Raw genomic sequence first — 22,738 nt, forward strand, 5'->3', positions numbered from 1 at the left:
CTCCAAACATAACGATGGTCATTATGGCCAAACAGTTCTACTTTTGTTTCATCAGACCAGAGGACATTTCTCCAAAATGTACGTACTTTGTCCCCATGTGCAGTTGCAAACCGTAGACAGGCTTTTTTATGGAGGTTTTGGAGCAGTGGCTTCTTCCTTGCTGAGTGGCCTTTCAGGTTATGACGATATAGGACTCGTTTTACTGTGGATATAGATACTTTTGTACCTGTTTCCTCCAGCAACTTCACAAGGTCCTTTGCTGTTGTTCTGTGATTGATTTGCACCATTCGCACCAAAGTACGTTCATCTCGAGGAGACAGAATGCGTCTCCTTCCTGAGCGGTATGATGGCTGCGTGGTCCCATGGTGTTATACTTGCGTACTATTGTTTGTACAGATGAACGTGGTACCTTCAGGCGTTTGGAAATTGCTCCCAAGGATGAACCAGACTTGTGAAGGTCTACACTTTTTTTCTGAGGTCTTGGCAGATTTTTTATTTTTTTATTCCGCATGATGTCAAGCAAAGGCGCTGTGTTTGAAGGTAGGCCTTGAAATACATCCACAGGTACACCTCCAATTGACTCAAATTATGTCAATTTGCCTGTCAGAAGCTTCTAAAGCCATGACATCATTTTCTGGAATTTCCCTAGCTGTTTAAAGGCACAGTCAACTTAGTGTATGTAAACTTCTGACGCACTGGAATTGTGATACTGTGAATTATAAGTGATATAATCTGTCTGTAAACAATTGTTGGAAAAATGACTTGTCATACTCAAAGTAGATGTCCTAACTGACTTGCCAAAACTATAGTTTGTTAACAAGAAATTTGTCGGGTGGTTGAAAAACGAGTTTTAATTACTCCAACCTAAATGTATAAACTTCCGACTTCAACTGTATGTAAATTTGATATTTCAGGTAATGTATTTTTAATACATTTTTCAACCATTTCTAAACCTGTTTTTGCTTTGTCATTACGGTGTATTGTGTGTAGACTGAGGGTAAAAATGGTTTCATACATTTTAGAATAAGACTAACATATCAAAATGTAGAAAAAGTCAAGGGGTCTGAATACTTTCCAAATGCACTGTATACAGGCACTACTTCCCTCTCTCTGACATCAAATGCATGAAGCACACACTCCACTCCCCAGAGGGGCTGGCATTGGATGCATTGTTGTACAACTGACTAGGTATCCCCATTTCCTCACCACTCCAGCTCTTTGATGGCTGAGTCTGGAAGGTGGGTGGTTTTACTTGGGTCTTAGAGATTATCCAGTACTTTTGTATACCTTTTAGTCAGTAGTTGTGAAAGTAGCGCTCACGAGACATACTACATCACGTGCAGATTTGTGTCCACATCATTGAACCACATCTCTTGTTCTCTCTCACTCTGCTGGGTGTGCATCTTGCTTGCTGTCACTCAAATGACAAAGGGCTGAAGCTCATTGCTTTGCTTCATCTTGGCCAGGTCGCAGAGATAAATGAGTACTTGTTCTTAACTGGCCTACCTGGTTAAATAAAGGTGAAATACATTATTATTATATATTTTTTTATTGGCTTAAACTAATTGCTGGGGGCTGTAACCCACGTGAGGGACAATTTAGGGGAAATGGCACCGTACGTCTTCCAGAAAACAGTTTTCAAACTAGGGATTTCAAATAAAATGTAATTTGTCACATCCATCGAACACAACCGGTGTAGACCTTACTGTGAAACGCTTACTTACAAGCCCTTAACCAACAAGGCCGTTTTAAGAAAAATACGAGTTCAGAAACGATTTACTAAATAAAGTACAGTAAAAAAGAGTAACAATAATGAGGCTGTATACAGGGGTACTGAGTCAGTGTGCGGGGATACAGTTAGTGGAGGTGATATGTACTTGTAGGTAGGGGGAAAGGGACTTTGCATAGATAATAAACAGCGAGAAGCAGCAGCGCGGGGGAGTCAACGCCAATAGTCTGGGTAGCCATTTGATTAGCTGTTCAGCAGTCTTATGGCTTGGGTGTAGAAGCTGTTAAGGAGCCTTTTGGACCTAGACTTGGCGCTCCGGTACCTCTTGCTGTGCGGTAACAGAGAGAACAGTCTATGACTAGGGTGGTTGGAGTCTTTGACAATTTTTAGGGCCTTCCTCTGACAACTCCTAGTATATAGGTCCTGGATGGCAGGAAGCTGGGCCCCAGTGATGTACTGGGCTGTAAGTACTACCCTTTGTGTAGCATTAATTAATATTTAGTGGATCATTGAGGTAAGACAGTAATTCTGCTCATAGATTAGGCATGTATGAACAACACAATGGCACATCGAGCCCAAAGCGGGAGGTTTAAAAAATACTTAAGTCGCCAAAGTACCAGAGGATGACATTTAAGTGCTTAAGTTGTAAGACATTGTAAGGTCTGCATTACACTGCCTCTCTTCCTCTCTCTCCCTCTCGGTCTCCCTCTCTTCCTCTTGGTCTCGGTCTCCCTCTCTTCTTCTTCCTAGGGGCCTAATGGCCGCCGTTGTTTTCCAAGCTGATAGTATGCATCACACCCCTTTGTTACCATCCTGGACCTGTATGTAGCATGAACTCTGTATAGCCTACTGTATGTAGGTTATGAATACTCTGTATAGTCTACTGTATGTAGGTTATGAATACTCTGTATAGTCTACTGTATGTAGGTTATGAATATTCTGTATAGTCTACTGTATGTAGGTTATGAATACTCTGTATAGTCTACTGTATGTAGGTTATGAATATTCTGTATAGTCTACTGTATGTAGGTTATGAATATTCTGTATAGTCTACTGTATGTAGGTTATGAATACTCTGTATAGCCTACTGTATGTAGGTTATGAATACTCTCTATAGCCTACTGTATGTAGGTTATGAATACTCTGTATAGTCTACTGTATGTAGCATGAATGCTGTATAGCCTACTGTATGTAGGTTATGAATACTCTGTATAGCCTACTGTATGTAGGTTATGAATACTCTGTATAGCCTACTGTATGTAGGTTATGAATACTCTGTATAGCCTACTGTATGTAGCATGAATACTCTGTATAGCCTACTGTATGTGTACTCTTTAGTGTCCTTACTGACTCATGGTCATGTCCCCTGATGCAGGAGGTAGTATAGACTAAGGCTAGACTAGAGGACAGAAGGGGCAGGCTGATGGATACTGTACTGCTAATTAGTGTTGTCTGTCTGTGTGAGGGATCCCTGCTAGGCCTAAGTGTGAACAACTGCTTCAACAGACTCCTGGCAGAGAGGAGGCAGGCAGCCCCTAACCAGACCACATCTCTCCATCCCACCACTGGCACTGACTGACACTGGATCTAACCTGACATAGCAGGTGTAACATAAACACCCGAGGGGCCTTTTGTTCTTTATATCTTGTCTGTTGGGAGTTTCTCTTCTGCGCTGTTGAACCAATCCAGTAAATGTGGAGGAGTTGTTAAGATGTAGTGTTGTCTTGTTCACGTCCAAAGCAGAAGTCGCGTCACAGGCTTTATCCATTTCCCCTGAAAACCGGATGCATCCGGTGCAACTACCCTCAGAGGTTGGGTTGGTTGCTATCGGATGGTGCCCCAGATATTGGTGTTTGATATGTCTCTTCAATATTTGACAAGTGTGTGTGGTGTTTGTTTTGAAATATATTTTAGTTTTCTGGGCCTACTGAGGTGCAAAACTACTTTTTCTTTACTGATGTTACAACTAGCTCCATCTTGTGGGCTCTGTACTCATCTCACATCTGCTCAACCTATGTCCAACTCATCTGATGATCCCAAAGCTTTTTACTGCAGCTATCTATCAATACTACTCCATAAAATGGAGTGGAGACGCGTGCATTCAGTGAGTCCGCTAAGTCCATGGCTGGCCCAGCTCCTGATGATTCCAGGGCCCTGCCTGGCTGGCTCTATCCTGGCTGTTATTAATCCAGGAGCATAACTCTACAGCCATCATCAATGTTGCTTCAAGCCCCCGATCAGCCAGATAAATCAGCCTCTCTCTGACGGTGAGGACTAGCCAACACCATAATGAGTTAACTTTCAGAATTATCTCCATAATGTATTTCCTTCCCCCCAAAAGAGCCTTGTGTAGCGTTAACTGATATGAGTTAACGGTACACAAGGCTCTTTTGGGGGGAAGGAAATACATTATGGAGATAATTCTGAAAGTTAACTCATCCCAGAGAGGTATTCATTTGGGATGCGTGTGTCACTTAATTCAAGTGGAGCTTTGATTTTTGTAATTTGAGAAGTTGAAGAAGCCAGGTTGCTTGTAGTCTCCAGAGAGTTGTTACCAGGTAGATTAGACCCTGTGTCTTCCTAGTTGCTTTGGCCAGGTTCAAGGCAAAGATCCAGTGACTGACTGTGTCTAGTCATGGATTTAGCAGATTCATTCCTCAGGGTGTAATTAAAAGTTGATCTTGACAGCAGGAAATGACATGACACAGGATGATCGTGTAGCATGCTACCAAGATTCACTTTTCACTTTGTCACAATGGCACGGCCTCTGTGGCTATGATATGCTCTCTTCTCAAAGACACGAGATCTCTTCCTCTGTTTTTTTAAATCCCTAAGCTCTAACCCCGATATTCTCTCTCTCTCTCCCTACAGAACTCAATACGGCACAATCTGTCATTGAACAAGTGTTTTCTCAAAGTGCCTCGCTCCAAAGATGACCCAGGAAAGGTAAGAGGACTGTTGGTTCAAACCCAACACACAGAGATGACAGTGAATGGGGTGGGAATAAACAGCTGCTGTCCACAGGTTGATGTAGCAGTCTAGACATATATACTCTTGCAAGAGTCTCATGCCATCTGCACTAGAAAAATGTTAGCTTTGAATGTCTGCCAGTGCTGACAGTTTAGAAATGCATGGCATGCTCTTAATCTATTATGAACAGTCCACCCCCACACAATTGCATGGCAAATGTAAATGAGTTATTTTTAAGACCGGCAGGGCAGACTAAGTTGAAGATGTGGTAAAAAGTAGTGATGCACCGATATGACCTTCTTGGCCGATACCAGATATTTTCCTTGCCAAAAAAAACCCGATAACAATATTTAAAATTTTAGCGGCCTTTTTAAGCAATCTAGTACAGTTAAATAGTTACCACACACACGAACGCAGCAGTCTAAGGCACTGCATCTCAGTGGAAGAGGCGTCACTACAGTCCCTGGTTCGAATCCAGGCTGTATCACATCCGGCTGGGATTGGTAGTCCCATAGGTCTGGGCCGTCATTGTAAATAAGAATTTGTTCTTAACTGACTTTCCTAGTTAAATAAAGGTTACACACACCACACTGACCAAAAAGTTAATTTGTTGGTGTTTACGTATGTCCCCATTACCAGTAAAACATCATCAAAACCTATTTCTTTCACCTACTTGCTGTGCTGTTTTGTTTTTCATTTGTTCAGTCGTTTCATTCTCTACCAGGATTTCTATGGAACACCACTTGGATCTTTGTGTCAAAGATAACACTATTTGACGTGTCAAATAACACGACATAATCTGTTTCAGTCGCTATAGTTAGCTAGCTAACTATATAGCTAGGTGTCATCTAAAATAACCCTCATTTATAAGTCAGTTCTTATTTGATTAATGGTGGTCGGACCCATCTATGTAAAGTTAGCCACAATAGTGGACTTTGTGATTAGCCTTCAAACTAAAAGTAATGCATAATACTACTTTTTCTAGTCATTTGCATCACTGTCTATGACATACTTTTATTTTGAAGGCAAACTGCAAATTCCACTTGCGCCAAATCTTTATTGTGGCTAGCTTCACAACACATAACCCAGTCCTGTTGAGCGTCGCTAGCCACATGAAGCCAGCTGGATGCTTATAACGTTAGCTTTGGGCAACAGGGTTAAGTAGCTGGCTAGCTATTTATTTTCATGAACTGAAGTTCAATTTCAATAGCGAACAAGTGGCTACCTAGCTAATACTTACTCACAAGGATTCCTAAATAATTGCTAAGAATAATGAAAATGACCGCAACTTCTACTGGTCATTGTTTTCATGCTGGTTGTATTGGTACTAGCTAGGTGCCAAGCTAAAGTTGGCTAGCTACCCCAGAGTTGCGGTTGAACAAATTATGCTTTATTACTAGAGGTCGGCCGATTATGATTTTTCACTGCCGATTATTGGAGGCCCAAAAAAGCCCGCTACCGATTAATCAGCCTATTTTATTTTTGAATTTGTTTATTTTTACTTTATTTTTTTAATTTTTAATTTTATTTTGAGGGGATTTATTTATTTGTAATAATGACAATTACAACAATACTGAATGAACACTTATTTTAACTTAATATAATACATCAATAAAATCTATTTGGCCTCAAATAAATAATGAAACATGTTCAATTTGGTTTAAATAATGCAAAAACGAAGTGTTGGAGAAGAAAGTAAAAGTGCAATATGTGCCATGTAAAAAAGCTAACGTTTAAGTTCCTTGCTCAGAACATGAGAACATATGAAAGCTGGTGGTTCCTTTTAACATGAGTCTTCAATATTCCCAGTTAAGAAGTTTTAGGTTGTAGTTATTATAGGAATTATAGGACTATTTCTATCCATACGATTTGTATTTCATACACCTTTGACTATTGGATGTTCTTATAGGCACTTTAGTATTGCCAGTGTAACAGTATAGCTTCCGTCCCGCTCCTCGCTCCTACCTGGGCTCGAACCAGGAACACATCGACAACAGCCACCCTCGAAGCAGCGTTACCCATGCAGAGCAAGGGGAAAAAACAGTCCAAGTCTCAGAGCGAGTGACGTTTGAAATGTTATTAGCGCGCACGCCGCTAACAAGCTAGCCATTTCACATCGGTTACACCAGCCTAATCTTGGGAGTTGACCGGCTTGAAGTCATAAACAGCGTAATGCATTGAGAAGGGCTGCTGGCAAATGCACAAAAGTGCTGTTTGAATGAACGCTTACGAGCCTGCTGCTGCCTACCATCGCTCAGTCAGACTGCTCTATCAAATCATAGACTTAATTATAACATAATAACACACAGAAATACGAGCCTTAGGTCATTAACCTCTATGGGCTACTCAACAGCCAGTTGAATCCTGTGGCGCGTTATTCAAATCCTTAGATATGCTATTACTTCAATTTTTTAAAAATATGACTATTTTACACCATTTTAAAGATAAGACTCTCGTTAATCTAACCACACTGTCCGATTTCAGAAAGGCTTTACAACGAAAGCAAAACATTAGATTATGTCAGCAGAGTACCGAGCCAGAAATAATCAGACACCCATTTTTCAAGCTAGCATATAATGTCACATAAACCCAAACCACAGCTAAATGTAGCACTAACCTTTGATGATCTTCATCAGATGACAACCCTAGGACATTATGTTATACAATACATTCATGTTTTGTTCAATCAAGTTCATATTTATATCAAAAAACAGCTTTTTACATTAGCATGTGACTAGCATTCCCACCGAACACTGCCGGTGAATTTACTAAATTACTCACGATAAACGTTCACAAAAAGCATAACAATTATTTTAAGAATTATAGATACAGAACTCCTCTATGCACTCTATGTCCGATTTTAAAATAGCTTTTCGGTGAAAGCACATTTTGCAATATTCTCAGTAGATAGCCCGGCATCACAGGGCTAGCTATTTAGACACCCAGCAGGTTTAGCACTCATCAAAGTCAGATTTACTATAAGAAAAATGTTCTTACCTTTGTTGTCTTCGTCAGAATGCACTCCCAGGACTTCTACTTCAATAACAAATGTTGGTTTGGTCCAAAATAATCCATCGTTATATCCAAACAGCGGCATTTTGTTCGTGCGTTCTAGACACTATCCTAAAGGCTAAATAAGGGTGACGAGCATGGCGCAATTCGTGACAAAAGAATTCTAAATATTCCATTATCGTACTTCGAAGCATGTCAACCGCTGTTTAAAATCAATTTTTATGCCATTTTTCTCATAAAAAAGCGATAATATTCCGACCGGGAATCTGCGTTTAGATAAACAGACAAAGGAAAACAAAGCATTCGGTCGAAGCGGGCACGCGCCTAAGCCCATAGTACTCTGAGTGGCCACTTGCCAAAAGCGATAAAGTGTTTCAGCCAGAGCCTCCCTCGATATCGTTCAATGTTTTCCCGGGCTCTGAGACCCTATGGAAGACGTAGGAAGTGTCACGTTATTGCACAGATCCTGAGTCTTCAATAAAAAGAGCCAAGATGAAACACTACTTCTCAGACAGGCCATTTCCTGCTTGAAATCTTCTCAGGTTTTGGCCTGCCATAGGAGTTCTGTTATACTCACAGACACCATTCAAACAGTTTTAGAAACTTTAGGGTGTTTTCTATCCAAATCCAATAATTATATGCATATTCTAGTTACTGGGCAGGAGTAGTAACCAGATTAAATCGGGTACGTTTTTTATCCAGCCGTGTCAATACTGCCACCTAGCCCCAACAGGTTAATATGGTCGAATCTGGAAACTATCATCTCGAAAACAAAACGTTTTTCCTTTCAGTGAAATACGGAACCGTTCCGTATTTTATATAACGGTTGGCATCCCTAAGTCTAAATATTCCGGTTACATTGCACAACCTTCAATGTTATGTCATAATTACGTAAAATTCTGGCAAATTAGTTCGCAACGAGCCAGGCGGCCCAAACTGTTGCATATACCCTGACTCTGCATGCAATGAACGCAAAATTACACAATTTCACCTGGTTAATATTGCCTGCTAACCTGGATTTCTTTTAGCTAAATATGCAGGTTTAAAAATATATACTACTTTGTATTGATTTTAAGAAAGTCATTGATGTTTATGGTTAGGTACAGTCGTGCAACGATTGTGCTTTTTTTCGCAAATGCGCTTTTGTTAAATCATCCCCCGTTCGGCGAAGTCGGCTGTCTTTGTTAGGAAGAAATAGTCTTCACAGTTCACAACGAGCCAGGCGGCCCAAACTGCTGCATATACCCTGACTCTGTTGCAAGAGAAGTGACACATTTTCCCTAGTTAAGAAATTCATGTTAGCAGGCAATATTAACTAAATATGCAGGTTTAAAAATATATACTTGTGTACTGATTTTAAGAAAGGCATTGATGTTTATGGTTGGAGCAACGTGTACCTAAGCGATTATATGCAACGCAGGACAGGCTAGATAAACTAGTAATATCATCAACCATGTGTAGTTAACTAGTGATTATGATTGATTGATTGTTTTTTTTATAAGGCAAGTTTAATGCTAGCTAGTAACTTACCTTGCCTTCGTACTGCATTCGCGTAACAGGCAGGCTCCTCGTGGAGTGCAATGTAAAGCAGGTGGTTAGAGCGTTGGACTAGTTTAACCGTAAGGTTGCAAGATTGAATCCCCGAGCTGACAAGGTAAAAATCTGTCGTTCTGCCCCTGAACAAGGCAGTTCCTAGGCCGTCATTGAAAATAAGAATGTGTTCTTAACTGACTTGCCTAGTTAAATTAAGGTCTTAAAAAAAAAAAATTAAGTCCCCCCCAAAAAATTTAAGTCCAAAAATACCGATTTCCGATTGTTATGATATCTTGAAATCGGCCCTAATTAATCGGCCATTCCGATTAATCGGTCGACCTCTATTTATTACCAACGCAGTATGAAGCACAGTTCCCGCTCAGCCCAGTCAAAACTGTTCGCTGCTCTGGCACCCCAATGGTGGAACAAGCTCCCTCACGACGCCAGGACAGCGGAGTCAATCACCACCTTCCGGAGACACCTGAAACCCCACCTCTTTAAGGAATACCTAGGATAGGATAAAGTAATCCCCCCCCCCTTAAAAGATTTAGATGCACTATTGTAAAGTGGTTGTTCCACTGGATATCATAAGGTGAATGCACCAATTTGTAAGTCGCTCTGGATAAGAGCGTCTGCTAAATGTCTTAAATGTAAATGTATTGTAAACACATCTTTCGTGGCCGGTGTTTCCTTGTTTGCAGACTTTTTTGTACAGCTATGACAGTGCTTCTGTACCTTTTTTGACACAAAGACCCAAACGGTGTTCCATTGTATGTATGTCGTGAAGCTAATAGCAGTGACGCTATTACTGTGTAACTCCGGTAGGGCAACATCTGGAAAATAGCGCACTTGGTAGTCTGTACCAACATCACCCACGACAGAGAAGTGTTGATTGTCAAGGGAAATAAATTCCATTATCTTGGCTTTAATGGATTTCACCTTTGAGTTGTCTCTCTGAAATGTTCTTACTCTTTCAAATGACTGCTTGATCCACACAGCAGACATTGTATGGGCTAGGTTAGGAATGCTGTGTAGCGCAAAATTTTACGTGGCGTTATTATGGTATGCACGGAAGCTTTGACATCGGTTTTTATCATCCACGTTAAACTAGACATCTTGTTAACCGATATATCGTGCATCCCTAGTAAAAAGCCATTAACCTTGTGGGAATAGGCCAAAATAAGGCCATAGTCAGGCCATTTCTAGTAACTCCCTAAAAGTGCCCCTCAGCACTTCGGAGGAGAGGAAAGGCATTACTAGTATCCCCTGCTGTGTTTAGTTTTTCACATGGTTGAACCATGTGGGCCTATATTTAGTGTATTCTGGTTATGTGAATTGGTCTAACATATGTAATCCCCGCTTTGTCTGGAGCACACACACTCTCTCCACACACACTCTCTCCACACACACTCTCTCCACACACACTTTCACACACACACACACACACACACACACACACACACACACACACACACACACACACACACACACACACACACTTTCTCCACACACTCTTTCTCCACACACACACACACACTCTTTCTCCAAACACACACACACACACAAACTCTCTCTCCACACACACACTCTCTCTCTCCACACACACACACTCTCTCTCTCCACACACACACACTCTCTCTCTCCACACACACACACTTCTCTCTCCACACACACACACTCTCTCTCCCCACACACACACACACACTCTCTCTCCCCACACACACACACACACTCTCTCTCCCCACACACACACACACACTCTCTCTCCCCACACACACACACACACACTCTCTCTCCCCACACACTCCTCTCCTCTCTCTCCTCTCTCTCTGCGTTCTCTCCTCTCTCTCCGCGCTCTCCTCTCTCTCCGCGCTCTCCTCTCTCTCTCCGCGCTCTCCTCTCTCTCTCCGCGCTCTCCTCTCTCTCCGCGCTCTCCTCTCTCTCTCCGCGCTCTCCTCTCTCTCTCCGCGCTCTCCTCTCTCTCTCCGCTCTCTCTCCGCTCTCTCTCCGCTCTCTCTCCGGCTCTCTCTCCGCTCTCTCTCCGCTCTCTCTCCGCTCTCTCTCTCTCCGCTCTCTCTCCGCTCTCTCTCCGCTCTCTCTCCGCGCTCTCTCCTCTCTCTCCGCTTTCTCTCCGCTCTCTCCGCTTTCTCTCTCTCCGCTCCTCTCTCCGCTCTCTCCTCTCCGCTCTCTCCGCTCTCTCTCCGCTTCTCTCTCCGCTCTCTCCGCTCTCTCCGCGTCTCTCCGCTCTCTCCGCTTTCTCCGCTCTCTCCGTTCTCTCTCCGTTCTCTCTCCGCTCTCTCCGCGCTCTCTCCGCGCTCTCTCCGCTCTCTCTCCGCGCTCTCTCCGCGCTCTCTCCGCGCTCTCTCTCTCTCTGCTCTCGCTCTCTCTACTCTTGCTTTCTCTCTCCGCTCTCTCTCCTCTCTGCTCTCGCTCTCTCTACTCGCTCTCTCTGCTCCCTCTCCTCTCTGCTCGCTCTCTGCTCTCTCTCCGCTCTCTGCTCTCTCTCCGCTCTCTGCTCTCTCTCCCCTCTCTGCTCTCTCTCCCCTCTCTGCTCTCTCTCCCCTCTCTGCTCTCTCTCCCCTCTCTGCTCTCTCTCCCCTCTCTGCTCTCTCTCCCCTCTCTGCTCTCTCTCCCCTCTCTGCTCTCTCTCCCCCCTCTCTGCTCTCTCTCCCCCCTCTCTGCTCTCTCTCCCCCTCTCTGCTCTCTCTCCCCCTCTCTGCTCTCTCTCTCCCCTCTCTGCTCTCTCTGCTCTCTCCCCGCTCTCTCCCCGCTCTCTGCTCTCTCTCCGCTCTCTCCCCGCTCTCTGCTCTCTCTCTGCTCTCTCCCCGCTCTCTGCTCTCTCCCCGCTCTCTGCTCTCTCCCCGCTCTCTGCTCTCTCTCCGCTCTCTGCTCTCTCTCCGCTCTCTCCCCGCTCTCTCTCTCCCCGCTCTCTGCTCTCTCCCCGCTCTCTGCTCTCTCCCCGCTCTCCACACTCACACAGGCTTGAAGTGCTACACCGAGCTATGAGCTGTAGAGGATGGGGACTGAATGCTTAATTTCATGTTTTGCTGTAATCCTCTGATGTTGACTCTCCTGGGAGCTGCTCCACTAAATACAAACCATCTATTGCTGTATGGATCCCAATCCAAATGCATGGCCAACATGCTCGCATCCTTAATGTTTCATTTGGAATTTCTCTCCCCCCGAAGATAACTTCAAAGAAGCGCTAGCCTCTCTTGATATGTTACATCAATATTGTAATGTGGCAGGAATATGAGCACTGCTGGTTGTATGAGATAGGTGAGCCATGTCTTTCTCTGAGATGGAGAGAGAGAGATGATGGCAGGCATGGCATACTCCTTTACCATGGAGATAAGGGGGTACAGTGTAGTGCAGATACGACTCCCACTGCAGATAGACCTACATTCATTTACATGATGTTAACTGGTTAGTTTCAACTCAGTGACTAGGGTCTGGTTTCAATGATGGACGCGTTTGGCATAGAGGAACTACGTCACTACTTGTAAATAAGAATTTGTTCTTAACTGACTTGCCTAGTTAAATAAAGGTTAAATGAAAAAAAAATACTTTACCCACTTGTATAAAATACAAGAGATAGCTAGCAAGAGATTATGGAGGTTATTTTTAATGAGTGCATTTCGTCTTACACTCTTGGGAATTGGTCTATATGGATAGGGATAAATTAATATTTCTTACATAAGAAATATGGAAAGCATACACACAACCATGGTAGCAATTAAAAGGGAACAGTTTGGGCATAATGGGAAAATTATTAGACTAAAGGTGAGGACAACAATTCACCTGACACTAGTGAATCCAAACATTACACTGTAGAGGTCGACCGATTCTGAGTTTTCAATACCGATACCGATTATTGGAGGACCAAACAAAAGCCGATAACGATTATTCGGACAAATTTTCCTTTCATTATTATACATTTTATAAATAAATAAATATATGTTTATTTATTTATTTGTAATAATGACAATTACAACAATACTGAATGAACAATGAACACTTTTATTTTAACTTAATATAATACATCAATAAAATCAATTTAGTCTCAAATAAATAATGAAACATGTTCAATTTGGTTTAAATAATGCAAAAACAAAGTGTTGGAGAAGAAAGTAAAAGTGCAATATGTGCCATGTAAAAAAGCTAACGTTTAAGTTCCTTGCTCAGAACATGAGAACATATGAAAGGTGGTGGTTCCTTTTAACATGAGTCTTCAATATTCTAATCTCAGGAATTGATAGGCTTGAAGTCATAAACAGAGCTGTGCCTCAAGCATTGCGAAGAGCTGCTGGCAAACGCAGTGAAGTGTTTGAATGAATGCTTACGAGCCTGCTGCTGCCTACCACCGCTCAGTCAGACTGCTCTATGAAATCATAGACTTAATTATAATATAATAACACACAGAAATACGAGCCTTAGCTCATTAATATGGTAAAATCCAGAAACTATCATTTCGAAAACAAAACGTTTATTCTGTCAGTGAAAGTAGAAGTGACACAATTTCCCTAGTTTAAAATTGCCTGCTAACATGAATTTCTTTTAACTAAATATGCAGGTTTAAAAATATATACTTCTGTGTATTGATTTTAAGAAAGGCATTGATGTTTATGGTTAGGTACAGTCATGCAACGATTGTGCTTTTTTCGCAAATGCGCTTTTGTTAAATCATCCCCCGTTTGGCGAAGTCGGCTGTCTTTGTTAGGAAGAAATAGTCTTCACAGTTCGCAACGAGCCAGGCGGCCCAAACTGCTGCAAATACCCTGACTCTGTTGCATAGAACGCAAGATAAGTGACACAATTTACCTAGTTAAAAGAAATTCATGTTAGCCGGCAATATTAACTAAATGTGCAGGTTTAAAAATATATACTTGTGTATTGATTTTAAGAAAGGCGTTGATGTTTATGGTTATGTACACATTGGTGCAACGACAGTGCTTTTTTTTGCGAATGCGCTTGTTAAATCAACACCCGTTTGTCGAAGTAGGCTGTGATTCAATGATAAATTAACAGGCACCGCATCGATTATATGCAACGCAGGACAAGCTAGATGAAATAGTAATATCATCAACCATATGTAGTTAACTAGTGATTATGTTAAGATTGATTGTTTTTTATAAGATACGTTTAATGCTAGCTAGCACCTTACCTTGGCTCCTTGCTGCACTCGCATAACAGGTAGTCAGCCTGCCACACAGTCTCCTCGTGGAGTGCAATGTAATCGGCCATGATCGGTGTCCAAAAATGCTGATTACCGGTTATGAAATCTTGGCCATTCCGATTAATCGGTCGACCTCTATTACACTGTTGATTTTGTCATTTTCCATTTACTGTACTTTTCACCACATTTGTTGATAACAAAAATGGATACATTCAGTAACATAAGAATTTTGGGGGGAGTTAACTAGTGATTATGATTGATTGATAATTTTTTATAAGATAACATTAATGCTAGCTAGCAACTTACTTTGGCTTCTTACTGCATTCGCATAACAGGCAGGCTCCTTGTGGAGTGCAATGTAAAGCAGGTGGTTAGAGCGTTGGACTAGTTAACCGTAAGGTTGCAAGATTGAATCCCCGAGCTGACAAGGTAAAAATCTGTCGTTCTGCCCCTGAACAAGCCAGTTAACCCACCGTTCCTAGGCCGTCATTGAAAATAAGAATGTGTTCTTAACTCTTACATCTAGATGTTCCGCTAGCGGAACGCCTCGCCAATATCCAATGATAGAGCGCGGCGCGAATTACAAACTCCTCAAAAATCCAAAAACTTCAATTTTTTAAACATATGACTATTTTACACCATTTTAAAGACAAGACTCTCCTTTATCTAACCACATTGTCCGATTTTAAAAAGGCTTTACAATGAAAGCAAAACATTAGATTATGTCAGGAGAGTACCCAGCCAGAAATAATCACACAGCCATTTTTCAAGCTAGCATATAATGTCACAAAAACCAAAACCACAGCTAAATGCAGCACTAACCTTTGATGAGCTTCATCAGATGACACTCCTAGGACATTATGTTATACAATACATGCATGTTTTGTTCAATCAAGTTCATATTTATATCAAAAACCAGTGTTTTACATTAGCATGTGACGTTCAGAACTAGCATACCCACCGAAAACTTCCGGTGAATTTACTAAATTACTCACGATAAACATTCACAAAAAACATAACAATTATTTTAAGAATTATAGATACAGAACTCCTTTATGCAATCGCGGTGTCCGATTTTAGAATAGCTTTTCGGTGAAAGCACATTTTGCAATATTCTGAGTAGATAGCACGGCCATCACAGGCTAGCTATTTTGACACCCACCAAGTTTGCACTCACCAAACTCAGATTTACTATAAGAAAAATTGGATTACCTTTGCTGTTCTTCGTCAGAATGCACTCCCAGGACTTCTACTTCAACACCCAATGTTTTGGTTCCAAATAATCCATAGTGATATCCAAATAGCGGCGTTTTGTTCTTGCGTTCAAGACACCATCCGAAGGGTGACGCGCCGGCGCGTATCGTGACAAAAAAATTCAAAATATTCCATTACCGTACTTCAAACGCTGTTTAAAATCAATTTTTATGTGATTTTTCTCGTAAAATAGCGATAATATTCCGACCGGGAGACGTTGTTTTCGTTCAAAGACTGAAAGAAGAAAATGGTGTCTTCACATGCACGCGGGCGCCCGTGTCATTGTTCTCAGATCGACCACTATCCAAATCCCTTACTGTTTTCCGCCCAGGGACTGCAGAGTCATCATTCCCCATTCTGGCGCCTTCTGAGAGCCTATGGGAGCCTTAGAAAAGGTCACGTTACAGCAGAGATCCTCTATTTTCCATAAAGAGGCTATAGAAGGACAAGAAATGGTCAGAGAGGGAACTTCCTGTATGGAATCTTCTCAGGTTTTGGCCTGCCATATGAGTTCTGTTATACTCACAGACACCATTCAAACAGTTTTAGAAACTTTATGGTGTTTTCTATACAAATCAAACAATTAAATGCATATTCTACTTTCTGGACAGGAGTAATAACCAGATTAAATCGGGTACGTTTTTTATCCGGCCGTGAAAATACTGCCCCCTATCCTAAACAGGTTAACTGACTTGCCTAGTTAAATAAAGGTGTAAAAAAAATACTGATTTCCGATTGTTATGAAAATTTGAAATCAGCCCTAATTAATCGGCCTTTGAAGATCTTCCTCTGTTTGCAATCCCCAACGGTCCCAGCTACACAACAAATGGTCGGTTTGTTCGATAAAGTCCTTCTTTATATCCCAAAAAAGGCAGTTTAGTTGGCACGTTTGATTCACTAATCCACCCGTTCCACTCGTTCAACATGCATACAAAGAACCCCAAAGTTACCAATAAACTTCATCCGAACAAGTCAAACAACGTTTCTAAGCAATCCTTAGGTACCCTAATATGTAAATAAACGATCAAATTTAAGCCAGTATGTTCAATACCGGAGATAAAATAACGAAGTGCGCGCCCTCATCCACGTGCGCCACAAGACTACAGTCCAAAATGAGAGCCACCTTGAAAAACTACAATTACTAACTCATTTTTCAAAAAACAAGCCTGAAACCCTTTCTAAAGACTGTTGACATCTAGTGGAAGCCATAGGAACTGCGATCTGTGAGGAATTCCTTTGAATATCCCATAGACAAACAATTGAATGGGTGGTGACCTCAAACAAACAAAATAAATATTTAAAATCCGGATGGATTCTCCTCGGGTTTTCGCCTGCCATATCAGTGATGTTATACTCACATACGTTATTTTAACAGTTTTAGAAACTTCAGTGTTTTCTATCCAATGCTACCAATTATATGCATATCCTTGCTTCTGGGCCTGAGTAACAGGCAGTTTACTTTGGGCACATCAGTCATCCGAACTTCAGAATACCTCCCCCTAGCCTTAAGAAGTTTTAAGAACGATTTCTTATTTTCAATGATGTCCTAGGAACAGTGGGTGAATTGCCTTGTTCAGGGGCAGAACGACATATTTTTACCTTGTCATCTCGGGGATTTGATCTTGCAACCTTTCAGTTACAAGTCCAATGCTCTAACCACTAGGCTACCTGCCGCCCACCGCTTCACGGTGAGAACCACCATGCAGAGGTCATCCGTTCACAATCCGTCTCACAATCAAAAATCTCAAATTTGAACTCATCAGATCAAAGGACAGATTTCCACTGGCCCAATGACCATTGGTTATGTTTCTTGGCCCAAGCAAATCTCTTCTTATTATTGGTGTCCTTTAGTAGTGGTTTCTTTGCAGCAATTCGACCATGAAGGCCTGATTCATGCAGTCTCCTCTGAACAGTTGGTGAGATGTCTGTTACTTGAACTCTGTGAAGCATTTGTTTGGGTTGCAATCTGAGGAGCAGTTAATTGCTGATTTCTGAGGCTGTTAACTCTAATGAACTTATCCTCTGCAGCAGAGGTAACTATGGATTTTCCTGTCCTTTGGCGGTCCTCATGATAGCCAGTTTCATCATAGCGCTTGATGGTTTTTGGGACTGCACTTGAAGAAACTTCCAAAGTTCTTGACATTTTCTGGATTGACTGACTTTCATGTCTTAAAGTAATGATGGACTGTCATTTCTCTTTGCTTATTTGAGCTGTTCTTGCCATAATCTGGATTTAGCCCTATTTGGTAAAATACCGTCTTCTGAAATACCCCCCTGAAACCGAAAGGTTGCTGGATCAAATCCCCGAGCTGACAAGATACAAATCTGCTGTTCTGCCCCTGAGCAAGGCAGTTAACCCTCTGTTCCCCAGGCGCTAAAGACGTGGATGTCGATTTTTAGTTATTTAACCAGGTAGGCCAGTTGAGAACAAGTTCTCAATTACAACTACGACCTGGCCAAGATAAAGCAAAGCAGTGCAACACAAACAACACATGGAATAAACAAACGTACAGTCAATAACACAGTAGAAAAGTCTATACACAGTGTGTGCAAATGAAGTAAGATTAGGGAGGTAAGGCAATAAATAGGCCATAGTGGCGAAATAATTACAATTTCACAATTAAACACTGGAGTGATAGATGAACAGAAGATGAATGTGCAAGTAGAGATACTGGGGTGCAAAGGAGGGGGGAAAAAGAATAACATGGGGATGAGGTAGTTGGGTGGGCTATTTACAGATGGGCTATGTACAGGTGCAATGATCTGTAAACTGCTCTGACAGCTGATGCTTGAAGTTAGTGAGGGAGATATAAGGCTTCAGTGATTTTTGCAATTTGTTCCAGCCATTGGCATCAGCGAACTGGAAGGAAAGGCGGCCAAAGGAGGAGTTGGCTTTGGGGGTGACCAGTGAAATATACCTGCTGGAGCACGTGCTGCTATGGTGACCAGTGAGCTGAGATAAGACGGGGCTTTACCTAGCAAAGACTTAGATGACCTGGAGCCAGTGGGTTAGGCGACGAATATGAAGCGAGGGCCAGCCAAGGAGAGCATACAGATCGCAGAGGTGGGTAACATATGGGGCTTTGGTGAGAAAATGGATGGCACTGTGATAGACTACATCCAATTTGCTGAGTAGAGTGTTGGAGGCTATTTTGTAAATGACATCGCTGAAGTCAAGGATCGGTAGGATAGTCAGTTTTACGAGGGTATGTTTGGCAGCATGAGTGAAGGATGTTTTGTTGCAAAATAGGAAGCTGATTCTCGATTTAATTTAGGATTGGAGATGCTTGATGTGAGTCTGGAAGGAGAGTTTACAGTCTAACCAGACACCTAGGTATTTGTAGTTGTCCACATATTCTAAGTCAGAACCGTCCAGAGTAGTGATGCTAGTCGGGCGGGCAGGTGCGGGCAGCGATCGGTTGAAGAGCATGCATTTAGTTTTACTTGCATTTATGAGCAGTTGGAGGTCATGGAAGGAGAGTTGTATGGCATAAATCTCGTCTGGAGGTTTGTGTCCAAAGGGCCAGAAGTTTACAGAATGGTGTCGTCTGCGTAGAGGTGGATCAGAGAATCAACAGCAGCAAGAACGACATCATTGTTGTATACAGAGAAAAGTGTCTGCCTGAGAATTGAACCCTGTGGCACACCCATAGACTGCCGGAGGTCCGGACAACAGGCCCTCCGATTTGACACACTGAACTCTGAGAAGTAGTTGGTGAACCAGGTGAGGCAGTCATTTGAGAAACCAAGGCTGTTGAGTCTGCCGATAAGAATGTGGTGATTGACAGAGTCGAAAGCCTTGGCCAGGCTGAGGTGCACCCGTGACCTGCTCGGAAACCATTTTGCATAACGGAAAAGTTACGGTGGGGTTCGAAATGGTCAGTGATCTGTTTGTTAACTTGGTGTTTGAAGACTTTAGAAAGGCAGGGCAGGATGGATATAGGTCTGTAACAGTTTGGGTCTAGGGTGTCTCGCCCTTTGAAGAGGGGAATGACCGCGGCAGCTTTCCAATCTTTGGGGATCTCAGACGATACAAAAGAGAGGTTGAACAGGCTAGTAATAGGTGTTGCAACAATTGCGGTGGATAATTTTAGAGAGGGTCCAGATTGTCTAGCCCAGCTGATTTGTTGGGGTCCAGATTTTGCAGCTCTTTTAGAACATCAGCTATCTGGATTTGGTTGAAGGAGAACTGGGGGAGGCTTGGGTAAGTTGCTGTGGGGGATGCAGAGCTGTTGACCGGGGTAGGGGTAGCCAGGTGGAAAGCATGGCCAGCCGTAGAAAATTGCTTATTGAAATTCTCGATTATCGTAGATTTATTGGTGGTGACTGTGTCCTAGACTCAGTGCAGTGGGCAGCTGGGAGGAGGTGCTCTTATTCTCCATGGACTTGTGTCCCAGAACTTTTTGGAGTTTATGCTACAGGAAGCAAATTTCTGTTAGGAAAGCAAAGGCTCGCCTGTGTATATTGGTTCCTAACTTCCCTGAAATGTTGCATATCGCGGGGGCTATTCGATGCTAATGCAGTATTCCACAGGATGTTTTTGTGCTGGTCATGGGCAGTCCGGTCTGGAGTGAACCAAGGGCTATATCTGTACTTAGTTCTACATTTTTTGAATGGGGCATGCTTATTTAAGATGGTGAGGAAAGCACTTTTAAAGAATAACCAGGCATCCTCTACTGACGGAATGAGGTCAATATCCTTCCAGGATACCCGGGCCAGGTCAATTAGAAAGGCCTGCTCGCTGAAGTGTTTTAGGGAGCGTTTGACAGTGATGAGGGGTGGTTGTTTGACTGCGACCAATTACGGATGCAGGCAATGAGGCAGTGATTGCTGAGATCTTGGTTGAAGACAGCAAAGGTGTATTTGGAGGGCAGGTTGGTCAGGATGATATCTATGAGGGTGCCCGTGTTTAGAGTTGTACCTGGTAAGTTCCATGATCATTTGTGAGGTTGAGGGCATCTAGCTTAGGTTGTAGGATGGCCGGGGTGTTAAGCATATCCCAGTTTAGGTCACCTAACAGCAAAAACTGTGAAGATAAATGGGGGGTGATTAATTCACATATGGTGTCCAGGGCACAGCTGGGATCTAAGGGATGTCTTAAACAAGTGGGAACAGTGAGAGACTTTTTTTCTGGAAAGGTGGATTTTTAAAAGTAGAAGCTCGAACTGTTTGGGCTCGAACAGACCTGGATAATATGACAGAACTCTGCAGGCTATCTCTGCAGTAGATTGCAACTCCACCCCCTTTGGCAGTTCTGTCTTGGCAGAAAATGTTGTAGTTGGATGGAAATTTCTGAATTTTTGGTGGCCTTCCTAAACCAGGATTCAGACACGGCTAGGACATCAGGGTTGGCAGAGCGTGCTAAAGCAGTGAATAAAACAAACTTAGGGAGGAGGCTTCTGATGTTAACATGCATGAGACCAAGGCTTTTACCGTTACAGAAGTCAACAAGTGATAGCGCCTGGGGAATAGGTGTAGTAGTGGGGGCTACAGGGCCTGGGTTAACCTCGACATCACCAAAGGAGGAGTAGGATAAGGGTACGGCTAAAGGCTATAAGAACTGGTCGTCTAGTGCGTTCGGAACAGAGAATTAAAGGCGCAGATTTCTGGGCATGGTAGAATAAGTTCAAGGCATAATGTACAGACAAGGGTATGGTTGGATGTGAGTACAGTGGAGGTAAACCTAAGCGTTGGGTGATGAGAGAGGTTTCGTCTCTGGAGGCATCAGTTAACCTAGGTGAGGTCGCTGTGTGTGGGGTGGGACCAAAGAGCTATCTAAGGCATTTTGAGCAGGACTGGGGGACCTACTGTGAAATAAAACCAATATAAACTAGCCAAGACAGCAGTAGACAAGGCGTATTGACATTAGAGAGAGGCATAAAGCAATCACAGGTGTTGATCAGGAGAGACAACAACGGGTAAATGGCGATGAATGGGCAGAGCGGGTCAGTTAGGTACATACAGGACCTGAGTTCGAGGCTGGGGCCGACAGGTAAACAAAATGACGTACTGTGGTATTGAAACGGGGCATCAGCTGTGAAGCGAGTGATCATAGGGTCAAAATCAAATCAAATTTATTTTTATATAGCCCTTCGTACATCAGCTGATATTCTCAAAGTGCTGTACAGAAACCCAGCCTAAAACCCCAAACAGCAAGCAAAGCATGTGAAAGAAGCACGGTGGCTAGGAAAAACTCCCTAGGAAAAACTCCCTAGAAAGGCCAAAAACCTAGGAAGAAACCTAGAGAGGAACCAGGCTATGAGGGGTGGCCAGTCCTCTTCTGGCTGTGCAGGGTGGATATTAAAACAGAACATGGTCAAAATGTTAAAATGTTCATAAATGACCAGCATGGTCAAATAATAATAATCATAGTAGTTGTCGAGGGTGCAACAAGCACGTCCGGTGAACAGGTCAGGGGTTCCATAGCCGCAGGCAGAACAGTTGAAACTGGAGCAGCAGCACGGCCAGGTGGACTGGGGACAGCAAGGAGTCATCATACCAGGTAGTCCTGAGGCATGGTCCTAGGGGCTCAGGTCCTCCGAGAGAAAGACAGAAAGAGAGAAAGAGAGAATTAGAGAGAGCATATTTAAATACACACAGGACACCGGATAAGACAAGAGAAATACTCCAGATGTAACAGACTGACCCTAGCCCCCGACACATAAACTACTGCAGCATAAATACTGGAGGCTGAGACAGGAGGGATCAGAAGACACTGTGGCCCCATCCGATGATACCCGGACAGGGCCAAACAGGCAGGATATAACCCCACCCACTTTGCCAAAGCACAGCCCCCACACCACTAGAGGGATGTCTCCAACCACCAACTTACCGTCCTAAGACAAGGCCGAGTATAGCCCACAACGATCTCCGCCATGGCACAACCCAAGGGGGGGGCGCCAACCCAGACAGGAAGACCACGTCAGTGACTCAACCCACTCAAGTGACGCACCCCTCCCATGGACGGCATGGAAGAACACCAGTAGGCCAGTGACTCAGCCTCTGTAAAAGGGTTAGAGGCAGAGAATCCCAGTGGAAAGAGGGGAACCGGCAAGGCAGAGACA

General features: G+C 43.0%; 1 protein-coding gene across 3 annotated transcripts in view; it reads left to right on the top strand.

Annotated features, from left to right (window-relative positions):
- The window catches only part of LOC106565962 (forkhead box protein J3), a 163,130-nt gene that overhangs the window by 121,605 nt on the left and 18,787 nt on the right, over window positions 1-22,738 (top strand). For all 3 annotated transcript variants that reach the window (XM_014133654.2, XM_014133655.2, XM_014133656.2), the window contains exon 3: window positions 4,601-4,675. In XM_014133654.2, coding sequence (XP_013989129.1) covers window positions 4,601-4,675 — 75 coding nt within the window. The remainder of the gene's footprint in view (window positions 1-4,600; window positions 4,676-22,738) is intronic.

This window comes from Salmo salar, chromosome ssa12, assembly GCF_905237065.1.
Source record: "Salmo salar chromosome ssa12, Ssal_v3.1, whole genome shotgun sequence".
Taxonomy (NCBI): Eukaryota; Metazoa; Chordata; class Actinopteri; order Salmoniformes; family Salmonidae; genus Salmo; species Salmo salar.